This window comes from Macrotis lagotis, chromosome 3 (genome assembly GCF_037893015.1).
Source record: "Macrotis lagotis isolate mMagLag1 chromosome 3, bilby.v1.9.chrom.fasta, whole genome shotgun sequence".
NCBI lineage: Eukaryota > Metazoa > Chordata > Mammalia > Peramelemorphia > Peramelidae > Macrotis > Macrotis lagotis.
The window spans coordinates 168,877,612-168,893,187 of record NC_133660.1 but is presented as its reverse complement, the minus strand read 5'-3'; the positions used below and the strand labels follow the sequence as shown (position 1 = coordinate 168,893,187).

Sequence of the window (15,576 nt, the reverse complement as noted above, 5' to 3'; positions counted from 1 at the left end):
GTTGGGAATATCAGTACCGGATTTTAAATTACCTTTATAAGGTAGTAATTATCAAAATTATCTGGTACTAGCTAAGAAAGAGAAAAAGTAGATTGGTAGAAGAGAGTAGAAATATAATACAATATACGATAGTAAAAGATGACAACTTTTTTCTGATGAATGTAAAGACTTAAGATTTTGGGACAAGAATTCATTATTTGGTAAAATTTGTGAAAAAACTGGAAGAACTCTGGCAAGAATTGGGTATAGAACAATATTTTCTACTTTTTACAAAGTCTTATCAAAACGAATGGAACTTAGATTTAAAGAGAAATAAGTCAATTAGAGGAACACAGAAAAAATTACCTATCAGACATATGGATAAGAGAATGTATGAATAAAATGAAATAGAGCACATTGGAAAATACAAAATGGATACTTTTGATTACTTTAAATTTAAAAGGGTTTATGCAAGTAAAACAGATGTGGCCAAGATTAGAAGGAAAGCAGAAAATTGTGGTGGGATTTAAAGACAGTTACTTCAATAAAACTTTCATATCTCAAATATGTATATAAAATTTTGTCAAATTTATCACAGTAGGAGTCTTAAAAAGACTTAAAAAGAGATCTTTTCAAAAGGGGAAAAGACCCACATGTACAAAACATACATAGAGTAGTTCTTTTTGTAGTGGCAAAGAATTGGAAATTGAGGAAATGTCCATCTATTTAAGAATGGTTGAAGAAATTATGGTATTTGAATTTGATGAAATACTATTTTTTTTTTGTTTTTTGGTAAGGCAATGGGGTTAAATGACTTGTACAAGTTCACAGAGTTAAGTAAATATTAAGTGTCTGAAGCCAGATTTTAAATCAGGTCCTCTTGATTCCAGGACAATGTTCTACTCATTGCACCACCTAGCTGCTCAAATACTATTTTTTTTATGAAATCATGAACAGATCATTTTCCAAAAAACCTGGAAAGACTTACTGATGCTGAGTGAAATGAACAGAACCAGAAGAACACTGTTCACATTAACAAAAACAGTATGTGATAATCAACTATGATAAACTTAGTTCCTCTCAGTAGTTCAATGACCAAAGACAATTCTAAAAAAGATGGAAATGGCCATTCATATCCAGAAGAAAAACAGTGGAGACTGAATATAGACCAAAGAATGCTATTTTCACTTCTTAAAAAAATTGTTTTTTTATTTTTACTTTCTCATTTTGTCCCTTTTTTCTGATTCTTCTTGTCCCTCATGACTAATATGGAAATATATCAAACATGATTGTATATGCATAACTTAGATTATTCACTGTTATAGGGAAGGGGAAGGGAAGGAAGGGAGGTAGTAAAATGTGAAACTCAAAATCTTACAAAAATGAATGTCGAAAACTCTTTCCACATAATTGCAAAAATGAAATAAAAATTAAAAATCTTAAAATGTATGAAAACAAATAAAGTAAACATAAGGATATCAAAGTTCTAGAAAACAATAGATCACTTAAATGTTTTTTCAATCTAAATCTAAAGCAAGTTAGAAACAACAGAAAGGGACTAGGACCTAGATATTCTTGCTTCTATCATGGCTGCTTCCAATGGAGATTTTTCCATTGTCTGTTTTTGTTTTTTTGAAGGAGGTGGTAAGGTCTTTGAGAGAACAATTTTGTGATTATAAGTGTAGTGATCTCTCTGATTTAGTAGCTTTATTCACTATTGAGTACCAAAACCATATTTGTAACATTTGTAGAAGTACTGTAGGCACTATGAGGTTTATGACTTGTCTATGCTATGAAGTCAACATAGGCTGACATGTAACTTCCTAACTATAACTCTACCCATCTTCCCAAACCACCATACTTTTTTCCTATATATTATATAATATTGTTCTTTGCTTTCTTAAGGAATTCTTATACCTAATCAATACATTTCATCTAGGGACATGATAAGTAGTATCTAACTTGCAAATTGAGAAAAGCAGTGTATTCCACATCTACCTTGACTTACCTAGCCACTTGTTTATAGTTGGGATTAAAGGAAATATTTTTTTATAAAGAGATCCATTTTGAGGAGGAAGACCAAAGCTGATACTATATGAAATTGATTTACTTGCTGCACCTTCCCAAGATGATAGAAATTCCTACAACCTGCTGAAAGTTTCATTTTTAATTCATTTCTTTCCAATAAGTGGTAGAAACAGAGGTTGAAACTATGTTGCTCTAATTACAGATTTCCAGCTCTAACTGGTACAGCATACTGTTGTGCAATTTTAAGACAACTTTTATGTTAGTTCTTATTGGAATTTATATTTTGAAATTTTGCTCTCTTTTTACAAAGTGACTTTTCTTCACATGAAAGGAACTTTGACCATCAGAGAAAAGATTAGATGGGATAGAGGGAGAAAATCTCAATTCATATCCTAAAGTAGTGATATGGTGGAAAAAACAATAAATTCATGTGAAAGCTTTCCTTTAACAAAGAAGACAGAATTTTTTGCTCTCTTCCTTTCTCATAATATATGCAGATTGCTTTGACTGCAGGAAGATGCCTACTTATTCAGTACTCTTTACCTGCTTCCCAAATTTTACCTTTTAAATTTTTTTTATTTAAGGCAATGGGGTTAAGTGATTTGCCTAAGGTCACATAGCTAGGCAATTATTAAGTAACTGAGGTCACATTTGAACTCAGTTCCTCCTGACTTCAAGGCTGGTGCTTTATCCACTGCATGACCTAGCTGCCCCTTACCTTCGTTTTGTATATTGTCTTGCCACGTTAGATTGTAAGCTCCTTGAAGATGTGGGCTGGCTTTCTTTTTTTCTGATTTATTTTCCCAGCTCAGTAAAGTGTTTGTCACAAAGGGGGCATTTAAGAAATGTTTTTAGACTATGTAGATTATGACTTTAAGGAAAAAAATTGCAATAGTTGCAAAGACTGCCAGTTTTAGAACCAAAACACTTAACATTTGGACTCCAACCCCACTATCATTACACATATAAATACATACACGCATATATTTAAGGTATTTTACACACAAAAATATGCATACTACAAATATATGCTAATATATATGACATGTGAATGAATACTTATATGTGCTACAACTATATATACCTATTTACACGCATATATATATATATATATATATATATATATATAAATACATACATCTCAGTACATATGGATTCTTGTTAAAATAATTTAAATTTTCTAGATTTCAGTTCCTTATCTGGAAAAAATGTTTTTGTTTTTTTGATGACCTTTTTATATAAAAATCTTTGAGACCATAATTCTATGAGTAAATGTCACTGAATATTCCTATACAGCTAGTCTAGTCTTGCCAATAAAAGCACATATATATAAACATATGTGCATAATCAATGATAAAAAAATCTAAGTAAGTAGTATGGCACATCAGAATATATTTCATTATGTGCCAAAATAAGTACTGCACACTTAAAACATTTATATATCAAAAGAAAAAATCATATTTCCCTTTTTAAAACATTTTTTACTTCTATCCCTTTGAATGTTATAATCATACATTCATTTACAGTCTTTGCAATTATTTAAGTTTAGTAAATTTCCACCCACCTCTCCATTTCCTTTTTTGTAATTCAAAGACCCATCTTGGGTAATCATCATATTAGTTGAAGTTTGAATATCTATAAGTATTATTGGGCCCCTATAACTTTATCACAAATAGAGTAGACTATGAGCATGATTCAGTCTTCCCACGGAAGAGTGCTAGGTCAGTGAAAATTAAAGTAAACAATTTAACATATACTTATTAACAGCTCATAATTATTTTGGGTGCTGTGGAGGATGTAAGCAATCCATTGTCATTTTTTCTAGAGTTATGTGATGTTTATCAGTTACCAAATGAAGACAGAAACATCATGATTAAGATATTTGGAAATCATAGAAAACTGGGAAGAATACTCAATATTTAATTTGAATGAAAGTATTAACATAAAAAGGTTTTAAGAAACTCTAATATTGTAGTCAAATAAAAATGCTAAACTGTAATGAATGCAAATGGTTATCCTTAGGTTCAAATACAATAATATAGAGTATGGGAATTAAATGTTAAATAGGTCAGTGATTTATAATTTATATTGAAGTATAAACCTATATTGAAGTATAAACCTGTATTCAACCTATATTGAAGTATAAAATGGCAATCTCAAAAGTAAATATGATATTAAATGACATTAGTAGGAGTATAAGCCCTAAAGGAGGAGAGGCAGTAGTTATCTTACTCACGACCCCTCTTTAGGACTATGTCTGGAACATGTTATTCCATTTTGGATATGATATTTTAATGAAACATTGACAAGCATCAATAAGATCCTAAGAAATTCATCAGGATATTGAATTTCTTCATGATTGTTGGCTTCTCAGTGATGCTGTGAATGTATTTGCTCTTCCAGGAAGGACAGTATTGCATAATGTCCTAAATTCCTTTTCACCTCTCACGTTCCAAGATTATAATTATAGACTTATCTTTCTGCATCCAAAACACAAATGTCAACACTGTCATTCCAATAATTCAGTAGAGCCCTTAGAATGTTTTCTGTGCCAAGTACCTGCCATATCTTCAAAATAGATACTCTCTGTGAAGTTACAAATTGTTGCCCTTCAGTACAGATACATTAATAGATGATATTTGAGAATTGTCATTAACAAAAACATTTTGCCTTATTGCAGTGAAACTTTTGATGAGTCTATTGATGGCTTGATTTAACATTGTGCAAAAATATATATGAGGGCTACCATAAATCTATAATTGATGTGTTCCTAAGATAACTCACCAAAGACAGTCCGTGCAGGTACTGATTCTCTATTCAGCCAGAATGATACTTGGGAAAGAATGACTGTCATGATGCAAGGGAGATAGGTCTGAATGACAAAATAACCAATTTTTCTTTTCAAGTGGAAATGTGCAGTCATAACAGTATATTCACCTACATAAAAATGAAAAAAAATCATTAAAAAGTTGAAAATAATGTTTTCTAAATAGATCGAACATTTGGAGAGATATAATAGTATTGCAGAAACTGATTTTTAAAAATCCTAATTTTAGCACATATTAAATGTGAATTACCATTTTGTATTCTAATTGTATTTTAACCGAGAGAGTTTTAGGATTTACCAAGAATTTCTAAGAGCATATACAATCATGAAATATCCTCATTGCTGTTTTCCTTCAGAAACATGATCTAGGAAAGCATTATCAATAGATGCTCTTTAATGTTGGGGTTTATTGACCTCTCCAGATTTCTAGCACTAGACTCTGAACATTATTTTATTGGCTCTAACACTGGTTTTTGAATCTAGAACCTTCAGCATCAACCTCCAGACACAGTTCTGTTGTTATACAGCTGATTTTTTGACCCAATTCTTTCACTTTTAACCTAAATACCAACAGCAGGATTCCCAATGTTCTGTCAGAACTAATTCAGTTCATTCAGTCCTGTTGGGATCCTTATGGCGGTGTCTTCTCTATTCTCTGGGTTTTAATTATTGCCAGATGTAAGCTAATTAACCCTCACAGCTGTCTTCTCAGAGATTAGTGTGCCTCTCAGTCAGAATACCAGCTTTTCCACACACAATAAAAGGCCAAAGGTAATTATCTAGAAATCAGAAACTGTACACACAAAAATTATCCAGAAACAGGGAAATGAAGGAGAAAAGAACTAAACTTTTGGACAGAGAGCAAAGTAAATTTTGGGGTAAAGAAATTATTATGACTTCAGCAAACTGTGTATTTCTGTAAATAAATCACACTTTCAATGTCTCAGTATGACTCTTAGTCAAATGATCTTATACTCAGGTGTATTTAACTTGCCTGTACTAGATTTAATTGTCTCCTTTCCAATTGTTTGACCTAAGAGATCATATTGATTTAATCTGGATCCATCTGGAGCAACTTGTACTGAATCAGATGCATTGTATGTCCAAATATAGGTGACTTCTGAGGTTGTATATGCATCTGTAAAAGAAACAAAAAAGAAAATACCTTGTTAGATTTTCAGTAGATGACATCCAGATCATGCAATTTCAAAGTGGAATCATAAGGAAAATAGTAAGTAAACCTATCTACCATTCATGTTGTTTTAGAGTAAAATAGTGTTGTTAAATTAAAACAATTTTAGTAGGGATTGCATGAAAAAAACTAAGAACTGAAACATAAGTGTATTTTTTCTCCTTTGTCACAATGCCAATTTGAACTAGGTATATAAAGTGAGTAGGACATATAAACAGATAAGCAATATTGAAAATATAGAGAATTTGTCACAAAGAAACATGAGTTTTCTCCAAGGCCAGCCTGAGAATTAGGTGATGAACTTTATGTTTAATTTGTTCTGTTTTTTTAAGTAATATAAACTAATTAGCAAATAGTGATTTGGATGGAGAGATATATTGCATGTAATCGAGATAATAGAGATGAATTAATTGCATTGAAAAATAAGAATGTTATAAATGCCATTTCTAAATTAACTCTTTAATGTTTCTAGAATTCATTGGATGAGTATTCACATCAATAAGCATAGGCTGAGAATGTATATAGCATTTCTATTTATTTTTTTCCATATTCTGTTGCATGATTTTGCCTACAAAATGGTGAAATAACTCTATCCATCATCCACTAATTTGAAGAATTCAACTTTGAAGTGAGTTTAGCCAGTGTAATGGGAATCACAGACCCCCTTCTCTTCTTACAATTCAGTGCCTGCAGCCATCATGCATGGAGAAAACCCTTGTCAAAACAAGATTTTTCACTGCAATTACACAGTGCAGCCACTAAAGACTCAGAAAAGAAAGTTCTCACCAACAAACTTTTGGCAAATGGGATAATATCAAAAACTGATGAGTTTTTACTAAAGGAAATGATATTGCAGATAATACCTTACTGTGTCTTTAAGCACTATACGATAAAGAAAATGGCCTATTTGACCAGCATTTTTTAAAATATATGTGTTGTCTCTTTATATTAGAATATGGACTTCTTGAAGACAGGAACTATATTGCTGTGCATCGCAATTTGCATCTTCCAATGCTTAACATAACACTTTACACAGAGTATAAATAATGTATAAAATGTTTTTTTTTTAATTCATTCGTTAACTGGACATATGTTTTCCTTATGCTTTAGGGAACTACACCTTAAAATTCTACTTTTGAATTATGATAAAAGTAGCTGATGCTAAGCATATTTTTACACATGACCACAGAGTACCTGTTAAAATAAAAGCTATTTATAAGTTAATAGTTCTAACTTTTCCAGACTTGTGATCATGTTAATTAAGTTATACATTAGTCATTGTGGTATTTAGCAATTATTTCTTTCAATTAAACAATCTTAATGGTCCCATTACAGTACAATATCAAAAGTTAATTTTTATGATGTGTAATTCTTCCTAACAATTCATTTGATAAATACCAAGTACCTCCTAGTTTTTTTGAGCATAGACATTTCAATTTTTGAGCCATATGGGAGAAAGTTCTACTTTTCTTCATTAATCTCACTGCCATTTATTTTCAAAAAGCATCAGTACTTGATTTTATAAATAACACACAAAGCAGCATTAGAAAGAATTAAAAAAAACTCAGTAGTCAATTTCACGCCTTTTTAAATTGAATTGAATGAAACACAGACTAACCTCAAAAATTAAAGGGATATATTTGAGCTATTATTGCATTTAAAAGAAATCTCTATATTGGAGACAATAATTTTTGCAGACTGTGAGGAGAAGGGAAAGTCTCTAAAGTGAGGCAAAAGATACTTATGACAATAACATTTATTTAGCATATATTACTTGTTTGAAAATTTTGAGTTGGAGTTATTTTATCTCTCCAACCCTTCCCTCATCCAGTAAGACAAATTATATGATAACCAATTATACCTATGAAATTATGAAGGTATTGCCATGTTAGCTGTATTGTAAAAACAAAACAAAACAAAAAATTGACAAAATTATACGTCAGTTTACTCAGATTCATCAGTGTTCTCTCTGGAAATAGATCACTTTTTCATCCTGAGTTCTTTTTAACTCTAAGAAAACTGTATTGATCAGAACATCCAAGTCTTTCATAGTCGACCATTATTACAATATTGTTGTTACTGTGTACAATATTCTCCTGGTTCTTCACAGTTAACTTTGCATTAGTTCATATGGTTTTTATGTTATTTTTACCCTGAAACCTCCTCTTATCATTTTTTAACATAAAAGAACTACATCATAATTATATGTCACAACTTATTCAGTCATTCCTCCATTGGTGAGTATCCCTTTAATTTCCAGTTTCCAAATCTTTGCAACTAAAAAAGAAGTGCTGTAAGCACTTGTGTGCATATTGCTTCTTTTCCCTTTTTCTTTATTTGGAGTAAAGACCTAAGAATGCTATTGCTGGATCAAAGGAGTTGCACAGTTTTTTAGGCCTTTGGACATAATTCCAAATTGTTCTCTAGAATGACTGGACAGGTTCACTTTGTAAACAACAAATCAATAATGTACCTATTTTCTCTCACTATCTTAGCATTTGAAATTTCTGATAGATATGAGGCAGTACATCTGAGTTACTTAATTTACATTTTTGTAGTCATTAATGACTTAGAGCATTTTTTCATAAGACTAGAAATAACTTGATATCTTCCTTTGAAAATTACTTGTTCATGTTCTTTTTCCATTTATAATTTGGGGAATAGTTCTTATTTTTATAATTTTGGATTTTTTCCAGTATTCAGCAAATGAGGTCTTTATCAAAGAAAGTTGTTTAAACATGGTTGCAGTACATTGTTAAATAAAATGACTTTGTCTTCTAAGCTGAATCAAATGAACAGAAAGTGAAGATCTACTCATTATTTTTGATCTATGGTTTGGGTTTTTTTTTAATCCTAACTTATATTTACATTAATCCTTTTTTCTTATATCAGAGACTCATTCTTTTTTATGCAGTGGGGAATCTTCAGAGAATAAAAATGATGCTTGAAAATTCATTCAAAGTTTAGATTTTAATTAATCATGTTTTGAAATAGAACAATTAGGCTAAATCCTATGAAGGGTAAAACATAAAAACATATGGAAATGAAAATTGTTTTTTTAAGATCTAGAAAGTTATATATATAGTCATAAACTATGCCTCTTCTATTGACGATGTCAATGCAGCACTGATGATAATCTAATTATTTCTTTTAAATAGGAAGTAGAACCTATAAAATATATCTAATATATATATTATATAAAATACAAAACCTAAATATAGAACCTTAAAACAAAATAAACTACAAAAATGAACAAAGCTAAAAGAGAAAATACAATTTCTCCTTGCAATATAGGTGAATAGGGAATGGGCAGAGAGATAAGCATTTATATAGCTCCCACTATCTTCAGGCACTGGGCTAAGCACTTTATATATTATTTCAGTAGATTCTCACAGCAATTTTATGAGGTAGGTTATGTTATTATCCTCATTTTATAGTTAAGGAAATTGAGCAAACAGAGAATACGTGACTTGCCTGAGATCATACAACTGTCCAGTCCAGATTTAAAAATTAAACTAAGGTCTTTTATTGTGCTACCTAGCTGTCTCTTTGGCATGTGAATTATGCCCAAATTGTAGGGTTTACAGGGTCTAGTGAGTTTGCCAACAGAAAATTCTAATCCTAGGAAATTACTTCTTTAAAATATGCTGTGAAACTGTGGGGAAAAGTGAGAAAGGGATGAAAAATGTATAGCTTTGAGAGAAAAAAGAAATTTGAGGTGAGCAATAAAGGGTAAGATGAACAATGGGAGATTCTCATTCACCAGGAGGTCATGCAAATCTGCAAGAATTCTCTCACAATCATTGTTTTAGCCTTTTCCATAGAATCCAAGAGATTGGCAGACCAAGAACAGAAAATTAATAATAAAAAGCAAACACAAAGCCTGCCAAATTCCTCTAATTTGACATTACTGGTATCACTCATTGGTCAGCTTACCCAAATGTTTCAAAATGCCACATTATGAATATTCTGCCTTTTTGTTAATGCTATAGTTTAAAATAACCTTTTATTAGTTTTATTTAACATACTTGAATAAGTTCTCTTTTGTTTTTATTCTTTTATTCTGAATATTTTGTCTAATAGTTATATTTAATACCTTCTCTTTTGTTTTGAATTACTCATGTGGCCTAATTTTTTATTGTGATCTTATATTTTCATTTCTCTCTGCAATGCAACTTATGTAATTCGAATGACTTCTTTTTTGTTTGTTTAAACTCTTTTGAATTGTTCTGTTGTTAACATTTCATACTATTTCTAGAGATGGTTATTAGATATACAATGGAGATTACAGTTATGAAAAAAATATTTTCCATGTCAACCAAAAGAATATTGTACTTAACCAAAGATGATTGAGAGAAAGATAGTGGGGGAGAGAGAGACAGAAAGAGAGAAGAGAGACAGAGACAGGTTCCCCTTCAGAAAAAACTAGATGGAAGATGAATGATTATCTATTTCATATTCTATAAAATCATGAAAACAACAAGAATTTTCTACAGATATTTGTCAAACATACTTCATTGTGGCACATTTAAACTTAAAGAAAATAAGGTACTCTCAATACTTTACCAATACTTCATATGGCAAATTGTAGAGCAGTTGCTAAATTTCGGTTTTGAAATGGAGGATTCCTTCACTGATGACAGCACAAGTCCAGATATACTCTCTCTTAGATAAAAAGGTATTGATTCACAGAGTGACCCTATTCTACTATGGATGCAACAAGTATATGTTATGTATGTTCAAAGGGACATAGCATACACAAAAGAGGGCTCTTTTCAAATGTGAGTGAATCTGGAAGTCTTCCCAACAGTCCTTCATACCAAGGAGCAGGTACTTGCCATAGCACCTTTGATTCACATAGTATAATTCTGCCAATTGATAAAGTGTTTCAACAATTGTTAATTGGCCAAAGGTTTAGAGTCTTGAGATGTGTCTCATGTTTTCAGCAATCTAGAAAATGAGCTAAATGATTTCCCTCCAGTTAATGTCATAAAACCAGATGCCCTAAACTTTAAGTTAGGAAGAAGCATAGAATTTTACTTTTTTTTAAGTTTTACCCTAGAGATATTTGAAAGTGGACAAATTCACTCAGAATTGGTATTATTCCTAATGTATGCACACTTTATATCAAACAAGGATGTGTTCCAAAGGGTACTATATACATATAAAATATTTCCATGGGGAAAATAATAATATAAAATTTAAAAATTCATAACATCTGTTATTTTGGATAGAACCATTGAGATTAAGTAGTGACAGTCAATAAATAATTTATTAATAACTTATTTTGTGACCAATGTGTCAAAATTTAGGAATACAAAGAAAAGTATGGAAGGCCCTGCTCAAAGGATCTTACAATTTATTTTACTTTTTGCAAGGCAATGGGATTAAGGTCACACAGGTAATTATTAAGGTAATTGTCCAAGGTCACACAGCTAGGTAATTATTAAGTGTCTGAGTTTTGATTTGAACTCAGGTTTTCCTGACTCTAGGGCCATTGCTCTATCTACTATGTCACTTAGCTACCCCAGGAACTCACAATTTAATGGGAAAAATAATGCATAGAAATAAACTGGGGGAAAGATGAAGGAGATTATTTGGTTAGACTTGGTGGGGGGTGTACTGAGAACCTGTAGCTGTGGTGATGAAATGACATGAGGAAGTGAGAATTTCAGAGCTGATGTCATCTTGCAGAATGATGAGTTTATGAAGATCATGAAATCTATGAGAGTGACCAGAAGGAAAATGATGAGACTATAAATTGATTATAAGTCCCTTTATGCTAAGTATTATTTTCATTTTCCCTTTGTATCAAGAGGTTTGGCATATTGTGGGTGCTTAATACATATTTGTTAAATTGATTAAATCTGATATTATAGGATTTTAAAATCATAAAAGTATTTAAATTTAATCTAATATATTCGCTTCTATTTGAAAGATAAAGAAGATGAAATTCAAAGTGCTAAAAACTTCTACAAGATTACAATGTTACAGATATTCCAACTTCTTTTAGAATACTCTTTCCAATAGTTTCCTGCCTCAAAACTTTGCTAAGCTTCTATATATCACATAACTGTAAGTTTTTTCACCCTTTAATTACTTATGTTCTCTCCCATGAGAATGAATATGGTTCTAGAGGCTTCTATGTCAAATTTGGAATTGTCTTCTTAATTGCTAGATCTTTCTCCTTTCTTAAACTATGACATACATATATATTTATATCTTTTATTCTTTCAGTAGAATATGAGCTCCTTGAAAAGAAGGGTTTCTTTCAATTTTATCATCTCATTAAATAAAGTAAACTGGTTGATTGGATTCATTGTAAAGCAGTGAATCAGAAAATTGCAATAAATTCCTAAAGTACTCAATAAATGCTTATGATTGATATACTAATAATAGAGAAATAGTTAAAGATATAGTTGTGTAATTTGTGATATTGTGATGACTCTGCAAAGAAATGAGAACTGTTGGATTATGCGTAGTCCAGATGAAACAGAAGTTGTATGTCTGCCCATGTACTTACAGCTGCCAAATTTCAGAGGACATGAATGGGCATCCATTGGGAAATCTTCCAAATGCATTGGGCATTCAGCTTGTACTGTAAGCCTGAAAGTCAAAAGTTAAGCCTTTTGTTTAAGTTAATCTGAGAAGCACTATAGAGTCATTGCAACTGAATCAATCAAGTTCTCAAATATAAAGATGTTGATGTTATAATATTATCTTAAAGTAATTAGCAAGCAAGTAACTTCTTGATCATTTCCTTCAATGAGATGCTTAAGAATTCTTATCTCATCACACATCAAAAGCTTTAAGGGTTGATTTGAAACTAGGTAGGATTAAAAATGCTTTTAAATTGATAAAATAATACAGTTTCAGGTTGCTGAAAATAGTGGTTTTCTTTTCCATTCTCAGTGTATGTGTTTGTGTGTGTGTATGTGTGTGTGTGTGTGTGTGTGTGTGTGTGTGTGTGTGTGTGTGTGTGTCTGTATGTGAATAGGTGTGTGAGTGTCTGGGTATGTGTGTTTTGGGTAAGAATTACCATAATAATGCCATAATTTATCTGTTAAAAGCCCCCAAATGCCAATTTTATTAAGAACTGTTTTCTCAAATATTTCAGAAGAATTTTTAAAAGGTACAAAAATTTTTTTTTCTTCAAATTACTAATGTTTATAAAATAAAAAAGAAACATTTGGCCAGTTCCCATCTAAAATTTTTAGTTAAAAACTATTGGAATTAAATTAAAAAATAAATAGTATTCTTAATCTCAGGCAAATAAATAGATTTTAAATTAAATTTGTGCCATTAACAAGAGCTATGATATCAGTTATTGGGTTCAGGAGATCCTAATAGAGCATAGCAATTTGACATTTTATCAAGCACAAAATTATTCAAACTTTCATTTGACACTTTCTACCCAAGAGAGATTAAAACTACTCCTAAATGAAAAGACAGTGAATATCTATCTCATGTATTCATGAAACTGATTAGGTGTCATGTAGTTCCACCTTTTCATTGTACATATGAAATAACATAAGTTTAGAAAAGTAGGATGCCACAATTTTTTATCGACAGATCTAATTTCTTTGGATTCAAAGTCTTGTATAATTTTCAATCCCATCATGACTTCTCTTTGGAATTAAGATTCCACTGAAATCCAATATTTAAATTCATATACTCCTAAAATATATTTCCAACATTCTGAAAAAGATATTTTCCTTCATTTAATTTAAACACTAAATTGGTCTCATTTTTTTTTTCCCTCATGAACTAAATCTGACTAAAATGTAGCACCAACAGACTCTCTTATCCTTGGATCTGGTCCTAGAAACAGGAATCTGGGCATGATTAATCCTAAAGCATTTGGTCAGCATGGAATGATGTCAACAGAGGGATATATTTCTGTTTCTAGGATTTATTTTTTTAATTGAAATCTTTTTGTAAATAATCTGATGTATATCAGCACAGATAGATTTATCTCTGTAACATTATATGTTCTCTAAATAACATGCCCAGTTATTCCTACCTGTCAAAACATATTTCCTCATAGCTATTATTATTTTCAACAAAAAACCAAATACCAATAAATGTGTTAAGTTTGATTTCCCACAAGTAAAATAATGCCTGTTACTCGCAGAAAAAAAAATCTATGGTAAAAGGAGAAGAGTACTTGAGAGAACAGTATTAAGACATTTACTTCAGCTGGTGATTTCATTACATATGAAAATAGTAGTAACCAATTCATTCCTAAATTATATTTCACAAAATTCCCACTGAATTATATGAAAGTATGATAATACCCTGCATTTACTTATAAGTAAGATGATCTAACCATTGATTTTGAGCTTTAAATCAATAGCATTTATTGATATAAGAGGCAGAACAAGGGCTTCTTTAATAGATTTTTACATGTAGTGTGATAGAGGGAGTGTCCTCAAGGAATAACGTGTATACTAATGAAAGTCCTTCCCACACTAATCTCACCAAAAAAAAAAAAAAAACTAACTCTAAGGGAAAAAAATTATTCACACATAAGTATGAAGTTAGAGTACATATTACTATTCATTTTAATGGAAAATATATTAACAGTATATTTTACATGCTTCAATTCAGAAATATATTTTAATAAAACAAAATATTTTGCAAAATGACATTCACAAGGTAATAGATTTCAGATGTAAAAACATTTAATAATGTAAAAAGGACTTTAGTAAATTAGATTTTCTGTTAGCAAATACATAACTTGGAAAATCGTAACAAAATTAATATTACTATTAACTTACCTTATGCTCCTTCCCCTCAATTTTGTCAGAAGTTCAATTAGTCCTCATTACTCATAATACATATTCTAGCTTCTTAACACCATTTATCAAAATATCTTGACTATTCTAATCACACAGTATGAATAAAAATGAAAGAGTTAAAATGTACAAATACCTGAAAAACTATATGGATAATCTAGTACGTCCATTTTTGAGTATGTAAATGCAACACAGAAACAACAGGGAAAATCTACCTCATTGTATACAGCAAAGTTCCATCATCTTGGATGCGTAGAAGCTTGTTTGGCATTGTCATGTTATGTGCAACAGACTTCTTTCCATTGTGAAAGAAAGTGTCAGGAGTCCAAATTTTACTGGCCATTAGGTTATTCAGTCGGAGGATGTTCATGGGCCCTTTAAATTTCAGCCTTTCATCTTTCCATTTTTGACGGAAGAAAACATCTATTGTATATTCCTGTAAATGGGAAAAATAATTTTGAAGGAAAGGTGTTCCCCTCTTTCTCCAAGTCAAGAAACTATAAATAAAAATAATCAACAAAAAAGATGCTAAAAAATGACAGTTGTTTGCATGAAAATCAATCCATGACTGACAGAATTCTAAAGTCTGTCTTCCCTTACATTAAAACCATAATCATATGCTATTTCTGTTCTTCAAGTAATCTGAGTATAAAAGAAATAATTTCTCCATTGTATCACTTACCTTGGAGGTTTTGGGACATTAAATATGGTACTGACTTTCTAAGAGTCATCTCCTGTCATTCAAGTTCAAA

At 30.8% G+C, this 15,576-nt stretch overlaps 1 protein-coding gene across 2 annotated transcripts in view; it reads right to left on the bottom strand.

Annotated features, from left to right (window-relative positions):
* The window catches only part of GABRA2 (gamma-aminobutyric acid type A receptor subunit alpha2), a 140,238-nt gene that overhangs the window by 21,675 nt on the left and 102,987 nt on the right, over window positions 1-15,576 (bottom strand). For both annotated transcript variants that reach the window (XM_074227472.1, XM_074227471.1), the window contains exons 4-7: window positions 15,040-15,260; window positions 12,550-12,632; window positions 5,829-5,972; window positions 4,792-4,944 (exon numbers count right to left, since the gene is read on the bottom strand). In XM_074227472.1, the coding sequence (XP_074083573.1) occupies window positions 4,792-4,944; window positions 5,829-5,972; window positions 12,550-12,632; window positions 15,040-15,260 (601 nt within the window). The remainder of the gene's footprint in view (window positions 1-4,791; window positions 4,945-5,828; window positions 5,973-12,549; window positions 12,633-15,039; window positions 15,261-15,576) is intronic.